Here is a 14457-nt window from a genome sequence, read left to right on the forward strand (position 1 = left end):
ATCCTGCACAAGTGAGCTCGTGAATGTTAGATTTCAGGAATATTACCATTACTGCATTTGGTAAGTACATTGTGTTACTGAGAAATTATACGGTAATGTAATATTTTGGTGTTTCGTAAGAAAAACGGATTGATGAAAATATATGTCATTTTATGATAATACCTTCAATCTATTAATTTGATATATTAGTAAAATAATTAGAACTAAAAGTATAGATACACATAAAATTTTTGTCTTATATTATACCTTCTGAAAATTACTAACATTTTTTTTGCAGATTACTAACATTTCATTAGAAAATTATTTATTTTATTCTAAAAATATTTGCCTTTTTAATAATTATAAATAGCAAAATAAATTAAAAATATAATTTTTATTTCACTTTTATAGTTAAAAGGATGAAATGCATATCCATATACTATTATATAAAAGCAGAGAAGGGGCTTTCATCTCACCGAAATGCAAGTCCAACATGTAAGGCTTCTCCTTTTTTTTTTTTGTTCAAAAAAGTAATTTACTAACATTTCTCATAATCTATAACAAAGAATCACCTAAGTTTAATTGTGGATAAGATATAATAAATAAAGATATTCACATTAAATGATTCATGAGATTTAGTGAAATCCGTGCATAACACATATATTTATCTAGTATATATATATATATATATATATATACATCAGCCATGAATCCATGCATTACACCTATGGAATGTGATTATGTCAATTTTATTATATAATATATGGTTTTTTTTTGAATTGTTGAAAATACTATGTATAATCAATTTTAATATATATATATATATATATATATATATATATGAGTTATTGCAATTGAATTTCACCAGTAAAGTACGAAAAAAAATTATATTTAAGAAGATAAGTAAATATAAATTAATATATTAGTAAATTATAAATTTTACAATAAAATGAAAATTACGTCCTCTGGATTTACAATTGACCAATTCACTGGTTGAAACTTTCTTATCGTCAATTCCATCGCCAATGTCCTAACAACTGGGAGAAATTCTCGTGTAACCTCGTTCGTCCTTCCAAAATATCAGATATAAAAACCCGCAAATTGTCCATCCATAGGGACAGATTATGAAATCAACGCTATACTAAACAATAAGGTTTTCTCCAGAAAGGAAACCTGTTACTGGAACACACACCTTTAGAATGTATCCTCCTTGTGTTCGAATCCTCACACCTTACATTAATCTAGATGGAACCAAGAGTGTTGAAGATCATAGCTCCTAGAAGACTGTAGAAAAGTTCATTTACCTTCCCTCTCTGCAACTAGTCGACATTGAATGGCGAATGGCGATTTTCATGGTCCAGTCACAAAGGTGCGTGCATCCTTCAATCTCTCTCTTTCTGGAAATATATCTCTCTTCAGTCAATTCAAATCGATGATCCTGTTACCATTTTCTGCAGTACTGCAATATGTAACAGGAGGAGATGTTCAACTACAACATCTCGTTGCAGGCGCAACAATCCGGAAATCTGGTAAACTATTCATTGATTGTCAATATTATCATTCACGTGTTGCGAGCATAAGTAGAAAAATTATATATGCATATGTCCTATATAAAATAAGTAGTTATACTGCAAAATATGAAATGCTAGAAATTCCAAATTTAGCAAAGCAAAATATAATAGGTATATGTTACTTCTTAAACTTCCATTAAATATAAAATTCAGCTGATTTATAACCCAAAAATTCAATTATGTGTCCAGAATGTATTATTAATGTTCGAAAAATAAATAATGAACAAACAAAGAAATATAGACATTAAACACACCGCATGTTTCCTTACAAGTGCCAAATTCAACCACTAATCCTATGTATTTAAAGTTTCAAAAAGAGAAGCAAAAGCAAGTAATTAATTTAATTTTGAAACTACAATTAGAAATTAGGTACCCCTTCCCGTCAACGTTTCCCTCAATAAGGGGAGCTTTTTGAGTTTTCTCAGTCCATGAAAAAAAAGAAGAAGATAGGAAATGGAAAATTAAAAAGAAATAAAACGGTAAAAAAATTTTGCTACTTTGCAAGTAACTTGTTATTTCTATAGGAATAAAAATTAAACATGATCAGCTCAATTTTCACATCTTTTCAATTATAAGGAAGGCCATGTGCCTAGTACAATGAAACTCAATTCACATTTTGCAAACTTGAAAAATTAAAGAAGTTAATTTCATAGTCTTTTTCAGTATACTTTCCCCATTTAGGAAAAAAGAGGAAAAGTTTCCCACTTTGAAAATAATCTCTATAATTACTTGGGAAATGATTTATTATCAAATAAGGGCTTTGAAACATATACTGCCCCAGTAGTACCTCCTGATCGTGCATATTTTGCCTACAATAGTACCATTGAACAATGCATATTGAAGGTTAAATGAATTTAATGTTGAAGTTGATTTATGAAATATAAAAACTGGTAGCAGTCTTGACGTCTTGAGAATAATTGTACCATTGAGAAAGCCAAAGATATTTGCAAAGTTGAATCTTGAAGACAAATATAAGCTGATGGCCGTAGTTGAATCTTGAAGAATCGTCCTAACCTGCAAATAATTCACTCAAATCAAAATAATCTCAAGTGAGGGAAACTTTAATATATTTCATCATCATCCTTTGTTTGTTTTTCCAGCCTGAGAAGTTTGGCTCATAACCTTTCGGACATTTGATGTGCACTTGAGAAAGATTGAATAGATTTACCAATAATTGAATCGACGATCACGAAATACAGTATGTAGAGGGTCGAGATGATAAGGAAGAACGCGTAGGAAGTAACATATAGATTCCACCACGTCGCCCATTTAGTTTCAGCATGATGATCAGATTTTGTTGCTTCTCAGATATCAATGCGGGTAATAAGTATTCTGCGTAGCGATCTAATAAGGTGATATATCCAAGAGATCTTATCAACATTGGTCTTCGAGAAGCAACAAAACTTGGTGATCATGATCGATAAAACTGCATGGGCTTTGTGGTGGATTCTATATCGGTTAATTTCCTAATCATCTCCCTTAACACGTCAACCTTCGACATGTGATACTTCAAAACTGTCAGTTTAGCTGTTGGCAAATTTATGCACTCTTTCTGGGATGTACAGTCAAAATCCAAAAGGCCGTGGGGCCAAGCTCTCAAACCGAAAGAAAAACAAGAGAAAATTTTGAAATGCTTGTAGTTTCCCTCTGAAATTATTTGCAGGCTTAGGATTCTTTGAGTAGAATGACTACGATCATCAACTTGTGTTTGTCCTCGATCGGGTGTATTAACGTGCAAATTTCTTTGACGTTTTAAGCAGTGCCTTTTTTCTCAAATGTGAATGATTGCTAGGCCTTTGGTAATCTTTGAATCGTTTCATAATTGAAGTTAGCATTAAACTCGATTTAACTTTCAGTGTTTATTGTTTGGCGGTGAAGTTATTGGTAAAATACGCATGATTGCAACGGAGGTAATATTGGGTTAGTCTACGTTCAAAGCCCTTAGTATTAGATGACGAATCATTTCCTATTAAGTAGAGAGTAACCTTCAACAGAAGAGGATATATAGGGCGTCCTTATCTCAATTTAACTCTATAGGATTTGCCACCAATTTCATTAACTAAAAGCATTAAAATCGGTATAACTTTAGTACGCCATCATTACTTGAATTGTAATTACATGTAAATACTAATTTTAATAACGGAAAGAACTATAATCGGAATAATTTCAGTACATTGTCAGTATTTAAAGTACTAAGATTTTGAAAATGACATTGAAAGAAAGCCTTTTTCTGGAAAATATTTTATAACATGTGCAAATTGATCAAATTCGTGGTTTACAATTTCTGGGTCTTTCTTTCTTCTATTTCTAATTATCTTATTAATATCAGGTCTACTGTGAACTAATGACTTATGCACGCCTTGCCAAGGCTTTACGCTGCCTTAGAGTTAAAATGGCCCTTAAATTCAATATCTGAATGCAAGTCTATCATACAGATAAAATCTATCTATCTATCTATATATATATATATATATATGTCATCCAACCTAGAACGAAGAGAATTAAAGTTCAATTCTTATTTCTGGAACCTTCATTATGACGCAGAAACAAACATTGGGGTTTTTAGCTACCCAAAAGAAACTAATATTGGGATATAAAACAAAAGTTATCATCCACTCAAGGGGAAAATTATATAAAAAAGAAAATTACTAAAAATCGGAAATTTAATTTTAATAACGGAAGACGATAATTGAGATGAGCTAGAAGGGCAAAAACATTTATTTCGAGAAAGACCAATTCATAGGTCGACACTTTCTTGTCAGTTGCGCTGCCAGGTCCTAATTATTAGGAGAGAATTTCGGGTGGTCTCATCTGTTCTTCAACAAAAAGTCAGATATAAACTAAACCAGACTGATCGTCCATTCTCGTCCGGAAACGGATCACTTACATAATTAGAAACGCAAGATACTAACTTAATTCTAACTTAATTCTACCCACTATAAAACAAAATAACTCATACAAAGAAGTCAAAGAGTGGGTCCCATTTATATTACTTTTTCCCACAACAAAACAACATAACTCTTACAAAGTCAAAGGGTGGACCCCATTTATACCACTCAAAATCAAAATCAAAATCACAATTCTAAAATCCTACTATGAAACCAAACACCACCTAAACCTATCAGAACATTGCCCATCCACTTGATTACACTCGAGTTGGTCTGTATCCCGAAATTGAGCTCCTGGGCATTGCATAGGATGATCATATAAGCACCAGTCCGCTTCGTCCATATCGTCCTGAGCTAGGGGCCCGTGGTTGAGGTAAATCGGTGATTATATTATCAGCCCATGCGGTGCCCTAGACCTCCTCATTTCACCGAGAAAAAGAATACCGCGATAAATTTCGGTATACAGACCAATTCCAGCAGAGTCAAGAAGGCTGATAGTATGACTCGGATAACACTTCTAAGATCCCGCAGAGGCAGCAATCGCAATGTTTATGTTCCGATTTTTTGGTTATGCGAATGTTGTGGGAACTAGACGCATACAATGATGTGCCCGAACCTCGCGTTCACTGAGTGACCGCTGCTGCTGCTGGCGCTTTTAGTTGCTTATTATCAAGTTTTTCCTATTTTGGGAGTTCGTTATTCTCAAATCACAGATTCTAGAAATACAACTTAATTCTATGCACTTTGTTTTCTTCTGGTGATGGGCGGTTTTCTTTTTCTTTTTAAAGTCAGCATTTAATTAATTTATCTTAATTACTCTATTTGTTAGGAGCATTCTGATTTAAGCATCGAAGAGAGCGGCATTGCGATCCCCTCCCGATTCTCCCCTTTTGCAGGTGATATGTCACATGTACAATCATTTTAATTGGGGATCATCTTCACCGTACAGTCATCATAGTTCGGGTTCATCTTCGTTGCTATGTCACAAATACCTTGTTAATGACTTCCTTCAGATTCCGACACCCAATTATCATCATATCTCCAAAATCAGATGCCTCCAGAACCTTCTCAGCAGACTTTGGTACAATGCACGTCCTGTACCCAAGCTTTGCTAGAGTATTAACCCTCTTCTCCATTCTCGGCACCTATAACACATTCGATGAAATACTTTTCAATATTATAGTTATACGTCATGCACGGTACCTAGTTTGGTTTAGAAACAGAACAACCTTTAACATGAACACTTGAGATGTAAATCTTACCGTGCGAAGCTCACCCCCTAGGCCGACTTCCCCAATAAATGCAATTCCAGAGGGTATCGGAAACTCTAAAAAGCTGAAGAGAAGCCCATACAGGGGGGGGGGGGAAAAAAGTATTACTAAAGGGGACTAGATATACAAGCATGAACTGAGAACCATAAGCTAGATTTTATGATGGTCAGCATCGACTTTAAGACCACATGAGAAAAGAGCGTGGTTTCACATAGAGAGGGTTTGGCATAGGTGAATTGAGATCAGAAGAGACCTACCTGCTGCAAATTGCTGCTGCCACTCCAAGATCGCCAGCGGTCTCCGATAAGGTCACCCCACTGACGACATTCAAGAAGATAGCCTAATGGAAGATGACAAGGGAAAAATCAATTGGGAAAGAATATAAATCTAATCAAATAAAGAATGGACGAGCATCATAAATCTTCATAATAAATGTTAACCAACAGAGGGGAAGGGAGCAGATATTACATTCTCTTGAAGCTTCAAACCAGCTTGCTTCACTAGAACCTGCCATTCACATCATTTCCGAAAAGGAAGAATAGCAAGATACTAGAGATAAAAGATCTGATTTTTGGACAATTTGTAATAGAATGAACATCTATTTCCGTGGAGTGAAAGCTTATGGATGTTACTTACCGAAATAATCATGTCAGCTCTGCTAGCTTGGATACCATTCACCTGCCTCGATACTGAGGAGCCAGACAAGCATAATGCCTAAAGAGAATTTGAAGGTTGATGAAATTAGTATTTTCCTGCAGGGGGAAAAAAAAAGGGAAAGTGGAACCTTGGAAATCAACAAAAAGAAAAGAATAAGCAACCTGAATTTCAACGAGAAAACTTCGGGATCCGTCCATAATTACAGCAACTGCTAGACCAGCTAAAACCTCTGACTCTGACTGTTCCTCGCTAAGGAAGATCTCACTGGGGTTTGTAACGGGTTGAAGTCCCAACTGTGACATTTCAAAAACTCCAAGCTGTACAAAGAATCAAACCATGTCATTCTCGTACAAAGACAACTACCATGTGGTAATTCATCATCAAATCCATGTGAATTTGGAACATGGAAACACAAGAACTAAGTGCAACGCTAGCAAAAGCAATAATAGTTATATTCCGACCTCATCAGTGGAGCCAAATCGATTCTTCACAGATCGAAGCAAACGGTGAGATGAGCTCTTCTCCCCCTTCAAACAGAGTTTGGGACAAAGATTTCAGAAAAACATTACAAAACTAATATGCTTCAATAAAAATAACAACAGAGAACAGAAGCATCATTAGAGATGGTACCAACTTCCAGATACAAAACGACATCAACGATATGCTCCAAGACTCTCGGTCCAGCGATCTCTCCGGTTTTTGTCACATGCCCAATCTACAAAAATGTGAAATGAAAATAATTAAAAGAAAACATAGTCTCTGGTAAACAGTGCAAGGCAACATAGAGTTCAAGAACATTCGAATTAACCAAAAGATCATCGTGCCAAGTTTAGAGGGCAATATGGCAATTATCCATCAACAACATTGGATAATAATTAACATGGGAACAGTGGCCAGTATTAAAAGTCATACCAATATAACAGGGATGTTTGTTTTCTTTGCAAAACGAAGCAACGCTGACGTACATTCCTTGACCTGTTGCACGTATCAATTGTGCCCGCCAGTTATCACACAAATCAGATTGCTCTGGCACACAATAATAAATCTTTCATAGATATAAAAAATCTAAGATACTGATCCAAGAATTGCAAAAGAGCTGGGAATTCACCTGTGAAAGGCCTCCAGCACTTCCCATCACTCCTTGAAGATACACTGTTTGGATTGAATCAACAATAAGAGCTCGAGGTGAGAGAGCCTGAATCTTTTCTAAAATGTCCTGAAGAAAGAGATGAACAAATCAATTGAATCACTCAAACTCGATTGGGAAATTTAAATTCATCTGAAGAAACTCGATTCCCAATTTTCATCCCAGTTGTTCTAAAGGAACTTACAAGATAAGGCATGTACCTCAATATCGGTACTCGAATACAAGTACAATTCATCCGTTACAATACTGATACGGTCAGCTCTGCTGCAAATTTGCTCAACGCTCTGCCACAAAAGGAGTCCAATAAAAGAGTTTATTGCTCATCTTCAATAAGAAACCAAGTAAGATAGTTTAGCCCTAAGACAATTTCTATCTTCTCAAAACACTTCAGGCTGTGAGAAGTTTACAAGCATGATCATGAACTATTATTAAGCATACAATTTTGACAATAGCCAAACAAAAAATCATATAAATATTATGCTTTTCTAGTCTGAAATTGAAATAAGTATAGCAATCTAGAGCCGTGAAAGTGAGAGGAGAATAGAAAATTCACAAACATGATAGCAAGGGTAGAATCTGGTCCCAGCAAAACATTATAAGAGAGAAGAAGAATAGAGAACCTAACCTCTTCGCCTGAGACATATACAACAGGAGCAGGTTTTCCCACATCATTACCTTCAGAAATCATTGCGGCAATCTTCAAAATCCCCAAAATTAAAGATATCAGTGACCAAAGTTTGTGTCGTCGGGGTGTGACATAGACATACAAGACATATAAACAGTGCACCAGACAGATCATTAAAAAAACAAGAAAAAGAATCCATTATTTCACTCTTTTAAATTGCTTTAACACAGTTAGTTCCTTTTGTTTCAGTAAACGAACAAAAGGAATAATATTCCAACCCTCAATTAGTTCCCATACCTGCAGCAACAGCGTGCTCTTGCCAACTCCGGGATCTCCTCCAACCAAAACCAAAGAACCTGCAGAGTAATGCATTAAAAAAGTAATTTCTATAAACATACAGTAACTGCAATCCATGAAATTAGACGGAAGGAGCAAAACTTAACAATGCATATAAGAGATCATTGAATCAAACCTGGTACAAGACCACCTCCAAGTACCCTAGAAACCTCGTGTCCAAAGAGTCCATACCTAAAGAAAGAACACGATAAATGCTTAACAACCCAAAAGTGTTGGCATACAGACCTTAAATTATCCACTTGAACAATTCCAAAACAAAATAATCCTCCCTTTTTGTGTAACAGTTGCACCATCAGGCAAGAAATCAGTAACAAATGTTAATACAGCTCCCATAGCTTTGCAACGGTACCAGACAAGGGAATTTTGATCAGCACTCACAACAGGACATGAAAAATATAAACCTTTTAACCAACTATGAAGTCTAATCAATTCATCTATCGCGTAATATCTGCAAATCAGTCAAGCAACATTTTCCAAACTAGAATCTAGTCCCACAACAGCAATTAGACGCGAGGGGCATGAACTCACAGTGGAATCCGCCAGTCGGAATGATTCAATCCTCGATTCACTTCAGTTATCCTCAGCGGCCGATCCTCCCCTGCCCGCTGGGGCAGCCAAGACTGAACCACTTTGTCGGATACTTGAAAACCCGAGACCTTAGTATTACCACCATGAGGCTCTTCATCCAAGAACTCCTTCAAGGTCCCAACTTTCTCACACGCCCGACAAGTTCCCCACCACTGCCCCTCCGTATGCCCGCAATGACAGCAGACCCAGCTAGTCCTGCTCTTCCCCTTCTTGCTCTTCTTACTCGCCCCGGTAGCGCGGAACCCCGAATTCTGCTTCCTCGCCGCAGCATATACCCTTTCCCCTGAAACATCCCCATCCTCAGAAGAGGAATTCGACGACCCATTCACCGATTTACTCTCTTTCACAATCCACCGAGTCGTCCCCCTCTCGTCCTCCTCCACATTGTTTTCGGAGCCTGAAACGCCTGAAACGAACTCGAGATCTCGCTCTTGCCCGCCGCCGCTTCGCGCCGCGCCTCTCCTCGTCACAAGCCTCCTGCTGATGGGGTCATAAACAGTGTCGACGCCTGCTGAGGAGCTGAATCCTAACCGGCGGGCGGATTCAAGGTTCTTTGAAGAGCTGAAGCACACGAAAGGTCTGGGCTTGATTGGGGGGTTGGTGAGCAAGTGTCGATGGGAGTAGAGGGTTCTCAGAGCTTTCATCTCTGATGCTTGCATACCATTGAAGGAGGGGGTGGAGCTTCAGAAAGGTGGGATCCTTTTTGGGTTTATGCGCAGGGTTTTAGAGGAGAAGAACACGAAACCCCGCCAACTTCAAAAAGGTCGCGAAGTTTGACGCCTGAAATGAAGAAACAGAGAACTGTCTGGGTCTTCGTGTCGTTGACCTGCACGAGCCGAAAGGAGACAACATCCGCTGCACTGAAACGACTGTCGTTTCGCCCCGTAATTACACAAAATAATCGTGTGCCGAATCCCTCAAGTTCGTACAATTAATGTTATTTTTTCGGTTACAAAGACATGAAAGAGAAATTATTAATAACTAGTAAATGTGTACGGGTTATTAGACGAATACATTCGTTACTGCATTACACTCTCTTTTGATAGTTTATTCAATTAACATTGGTTGCACACGAATCATAAATATTTTTTTAAAAAAATAAGCACATTGGTTTAGAGACGGTTCAATTTCACTCAGTTAAGACGTGTAAACCACGAGGATATAGTCTAACAGCAGATAGCACTCTTAGTCAAGTCAGTGGTCTTTACCTACAATTTAAGAGTTCGAAACTAGTCTAAGTACCTCAGAATTAGGGTCAAGCTAATGAGGATACCGCAATATCACCCAAAAAAAAAAAGAAAAAAAAAAGACACACACATCGTGTCCTGTTTTAAAATATAGTGGAAAAGGCATATCATATCATATGTTGAAGAAATGAGAGAGTTGGATGGTCTACAAAATAGGTCGCTTCATATTAGTATGAAGATTATTTCCATTTTGAATCCATCCATAGGAGGGCGGTACTTCATTGGACTGGCTGCCACGGTGCTCCTGACCACGACGCGGTGGTGGAAGGGCACCGGAGAGTAGGTTGAAATGAGAATAACTGTTTTATTCACTATTTTTTTTTTGCTGAATATGTTTTATTCACGGTTAGTTGAAGCAGAATCAGTGTCTGACGGAAACAAAAAATATGATTAACTTGATCAAAACATTCAGCAATCGCAGAGCTTCAAGATTCAGGCTTCAGCAAAAAAAAGCAAAAGCTTGAATGGTATACGTAACCTCGTTCATTTCCATATTTGTACTATAATTAGGCGGATATTCTATTTGCAGATAACCATGTCTTTTTGGGATCTGCCGGCTTCAGATCCTCGGTTAGTATCTTTAATGCGTCAAAACGCAGAAATGAATATATGTAAGTTCGTTTTAATTTGCAGACATCAGACGTCTTCATAGGCACGTTCGGAAACACCGTCTTGATAACTTCTTTCAACTTCTGGCACCCAATTATATTCAGACCCCCGAGATCCAAACCTCGCAGACCGTTTTCAGCTGACTCTGGTACGATGCACATTCCTACCCAAGCCTCGCTAGTGTCTTGACCCTCTTCTCCATGCTAGATACCTGTAATATATATTAGGCGAAATACTATTTAAATGTTGTTACAGTTGGTGCATGGTCTTCCCTAGTTCTGCAATTGCAGAAGAGCGGGACATTACACGAACATTGAAGAAGCAAATCTTACCTATCAAAGCTCACTGGCTAGGCCAACTTCCCCTATGAATGCAACTCCAGAAGGTATCGGACACTCCAAGGCACTAAATAGAAGAACATACCGAAGAAATAATTGTGATTAAGGGGCTAAAACGTTCAAGCACTGAGAATCGCTATCTGAATGGTCTGATAAGTCGCGGACTTAACAAGAAAGAAAGCACGTGGTTTTGGATAGAGATACTTCTAGACTAAGACAAAGACGACCACCTGCTGCAAATAGCTGCTGCTACTGCAACATCGCCAGCGGTATCTGATAAGGTCACCCCACTTGTGACATTTATGAATATAGCCTAATGAAAGGGGATAAGAGGAAAATATCAATTGAAAAGGAACAAAAGAAATGGATTGAACTACGAGAATACGAGTATTTTTATCGATAATATGGAAACTTATAGACATCAGAGAGGAAAGTATCGAGTCTTACTTTGTTTCTAAGATCCAGATCAGCTTGTTTCACTAGAACCTGCAATTCACATCATTTCCACCAGAAATTAGCAATATTTAATACTCAGAGCAAGATATTAGAGGTGACGGATCTGATATTTGACAAAGATCATAATAATTCATGGAATGGAAGCTTAAGGACATCACTAACTAAGAAAATTAAGCGGGCTCTGCGAGCTTTGATACCATTCACCTGGCTCAAAGTTGACAAGCCAGCCTTAAAAGATAAAGCCTACGGAGGAACTTTATAGTTTAGAGTTTTTAATCCATTGAATTTCATCTTTCAGGAAAGGTGATGCAACAGAAATTGAAAAAAGAATAGAACAAAATGCCCTGAATTTGGATGGGCTAACTTCGGGATCCATCCATAATTATAGCAACAGCTAGACCAAATAAAACCTCTACCTCCAACTGCGTCTTGCTTTGAAATATCTCGCTTGTGTTTGTAACGGGCTGACGTCCCAGTTGTGACATTTCAAAAACTCCAATTCTGCATTAAGAATCAAACAATTTCAATATTGTAGAAAAACATAAATATCGTCTTGTCGATTCCCCAAGTTCAGTGGAGAGCGTCCTGTCCGTGTGAGTTGGGATATGGAAATATTATTACCAAATGCAACGCAAGCAAAAGCACTAACGTTATCTTCGTACCTCATCAGTGGAGCCAAATCGATTCTTCACGGGTTGAAGCAAACGGTGAGATGAGCTCTTCTCCACCTTTGAACGGAATGAGGAGGAAGACTTCCATTTAAAAAAAAAAATGACATAAATGGTATGCTCCAAGCTTCAACAACAAAACGAAAATAAAGAAATGAAGCAGCATTGGAGGTGGTACAAACTTCCAGATGCAAAATGACATCAACCATATGCTCCAAAGTTTTCGGTCCAGCTATTGCTCCCGTTTTTGTCATGTGCAGAGTCTATATACATGTGATATAGGAAAATTGAAAAGAAAACTTTGTTACCGATAAACTGCGCAAGGCAACATAGAGTTCCACAAAATTAGAATCAACCAAAAGAAGAATGAGAACAGTGTCCAATATTAAATGTCATCCCAGTATGACGGGGATTTTTGTTTTCACTGCAAAACGATGCAAGGCTGTTATGCAATCCCTGATCTGTTGCACATGCATGAATCACACGCACCGATTAGCACATTGATCAAGTTGCCTTCAGCATAAAATGCTACATCTTTAGAAGGGAAGATAATAAACAAATACTGACAATAATCTAAGCCTTCTGATCTGATGCTTAATGAGAGGAGGAAAATTGCAGAGAGTTCACCTGTGAGAGGCCTCTAGCATTTCCCATCACTCCACGCAGATACATTGTTTGGATTGAATCGATAATGAGAGCTCGAGCTAAGAGAGCCTCAGTCTTTTCTAAAATGTCCTGAAAAGAGATGAACGAATTAATTGAATCACTACAAGCTATCAATTAGCAAATCTGAATTTATCACATAGTCCAAAGAAGCATGAGTCCCAATTCCCAGCCGTTGTACCGAAGCCATAGGAACTCAGAGGAGAAGGCAAATATCTCAATATTTGTACTTAGTTACAAGTATAATTCATCTTTTACAATGCTTCGACGGTCGGCTCTGCTACAAATTTGCTCCATGCTCTGCCCCCGAGTCATCAAATAGAACAGCTTATTACTCATCTTTGAGTTCAACAGGGAAAGTAAATAGCAGATTTGCACCCTGAGAACATCTCTATATCTCATATATTTTAGTCTCCTAGAAGTGTAGCAATATATAGATTTTATGGAGTAAATTTGAGAGGGAAAATTGAAAATCAGACACATGATAATAAGCATAGATTACAGTGGCGGCAACACGAACTATAAAAGAGAACGAGACTCTAATATCTAACCTCCTCGCCAGAAACGTATACAACAGGAGCTGGTTTTCCAATATCATGTCCCTCTGAAATCATCGCAGCAATCTTCAATATCCCCAGAAACAAAGATATTAGCGGGGAAAGTTTATGTTTAGGCTAGGCATAAAAAAGAAACACATAAAATATAAATGAATTTAATAATTTTTTGGTGTGCGCCCTGGTATTCAGAAGCACAATGCGCTTCAACTAATCCAGTTGGAGCCGAGTTACAAACTCTCCCAATCATGGTTTATTTATTCACAAGATTCGAATCCAAGACCTTATTTAAGAAAAACAAGTACCAAACAATGAATTTAATATTTTGTTTTAGGTATTTTTTTTCGGTGGAGAAAATTGTGGAGATATTGCTATCGCAATTTAGTGAGATTAAGCATTGAAGGTTATTCCCCCTCCCAATGAGTGTGCTTTCCGGGACTTAAACTTGTACTCTCCTCCTGACGAGGGTTTTGAGTTATTTGTGACTCAACCAACGCTTTGTTGGTGTTGTTTTAATTATTTTTATTCTGTGGCTGAATGTGTAATTCCTTATTTATGCCTTTGTTTAGAAGAGGGGAAAAAAAAGAAATCCTTATAATGGAGAGCAAATAAATATGTGTGTATGTATATATACATAGTGGTCATGTGCTGGTTAGTTAGGAAAGCTCAGGCTTATGCCAGGCCTAACGTTCATGCCCGGCCTAACGTTCATGCCCCTCCTCTCCTCTTGTTATGATTATAGTAATCTCACATATAAAATAATACGAATATTTTGCATATCTATTTATGTATTTCCCTGACAAAGTTACGGATATATCGATCAACGTATGTCTGTTGAT

The 14457-nt window shown here is 37.3% G+C and overlaps 2 protein-coding genes and 1 long non-coding RNA gene across 3 annotated transcripts; 1 reads left to right on the top strand and 2 right to left on the bottom strand.

Annotated features, from left to right (window-relative positions):
* Positions 1–1113: 1113 nt before the first annotated feature.
* LOC116201369 lies at positions 1114–5435 on the top strand. Its single transcript, XR_004155864.1, has 3 exons — positions 1114–1348; positions 1437–1508; positions 5268–5435. It is a non-coding gene; the product is annotated as an uncharacterized LOC116201369 (long non-coding RNA).
* On the bottom strand, positions 5233–9879 carry LOC116201367 (DNA repair protein RadA-like). The gene is made up of 15 exons (XM_031532587.1): positions 9024–9879; positions 8611–8666; positions 8436–8494; positions 8139–8210; positions 7714–7797; positions 7475–7582; positions 7279–7341; positions 7001–7081; positions 6828–6893; positions 6528–6683; positions 6346–6423; positions 6178–6216; positions 5967–6049; positions 5701–5773; positions 5233–5583 (listed from the first exon to the last, which is right to left on the bottom strand). The coding sequence occupies exons 1-15, from the start codon at positions 9740–9742 to the stop codon at positions 5416–5418; spliced, it is 1905 nt and encodes a 634-aa protein (XP_031388447.1). The 5' UTR covers positions 9743–9879; the 3' UTR covers positions 5233–5415.
* Positions 9880–10685: 806 nt separating this feature from the next.
* LOC116201368 (DNA repair protein RadA-like) lies at positions 10686–13694 on the bottom strand. The gene is made up of 7 exons (XM_031532588.1): positions 13616–13694; positions 12396–13136; positions 12150–12234; positions 11725–11763; positions 11508–11590; positions 11272–11344; positions 10686–11150 (listed from the first exon to the last, which is right to left on the bottom strand). The coding sequence occupies exons 2-6, from the start codon at positions 12398–12400 to the stop codon at positions 11275–11277; spliced, it is 282 nt and encodes a 93-aa protein (XP_031388448.1). The 5' UTR covers positions 12401–13136; positions 13616–13694; the 3' UTR covers positions 10686–11150; positions 11272–11274.
* Between the last annotated feature and the right edge of the window lie 763 nt (positions 13695–14457).

Source organism: Punica granatum, chromosome 3 (genome assembly GCF_007655135.1).
Source record: "Punica granatum isolate Tunisia-2019 chromosome 3, ASM765513v2, whole genome shotgun sequence".
NCBI lineage: Eukaryota > Viridiplantae > Streptophyta > Magnoliopsida > Myrtales > Lythraceae > Punica > Punica granatum.

Bases quoted from the DNA above. Each gene is read 5' to 3' on its own strand.
- LOC116201368 (XM_031532588.1), bottom strand. The intron at 11,764-12,149 runs GTAGAGGTTTTA...TGTGAATTGCAG, and splicing joins AAAGCAAGACGCAGTTGGAG to GTTCTAGTGAAACAAGCTGA. The intron at 11,591-11,724 runs GTAAGACTCGAT...CCCTTTCATTAG, and splicing joins ATCTGGATCTTAGAAACAAA to GCTATATTCATAAATGTCAC.
- LOC116201367 (XM_031532587.1), bottom strand. From the start codon at position 9,742: ATGCAAGCATCAGAGATGAAAGCTCTGAGAACCCTCTACTCCCATCGA. The intron at 8,667-9,023 runs GTGAGTTCATGC...TTCTTTCTTTAG, and splicing joins TCCGACTGGCGGATTCCACT to GTATGGACTCTTTGGACACG. The intron at 8,211-8,435 runs GTATGGGAACTA...GGGATTTTGAAG, and splicing joins AGAGCACGCTGTTGCTGCAG to ATTGCCGCAATGATTTCTGA.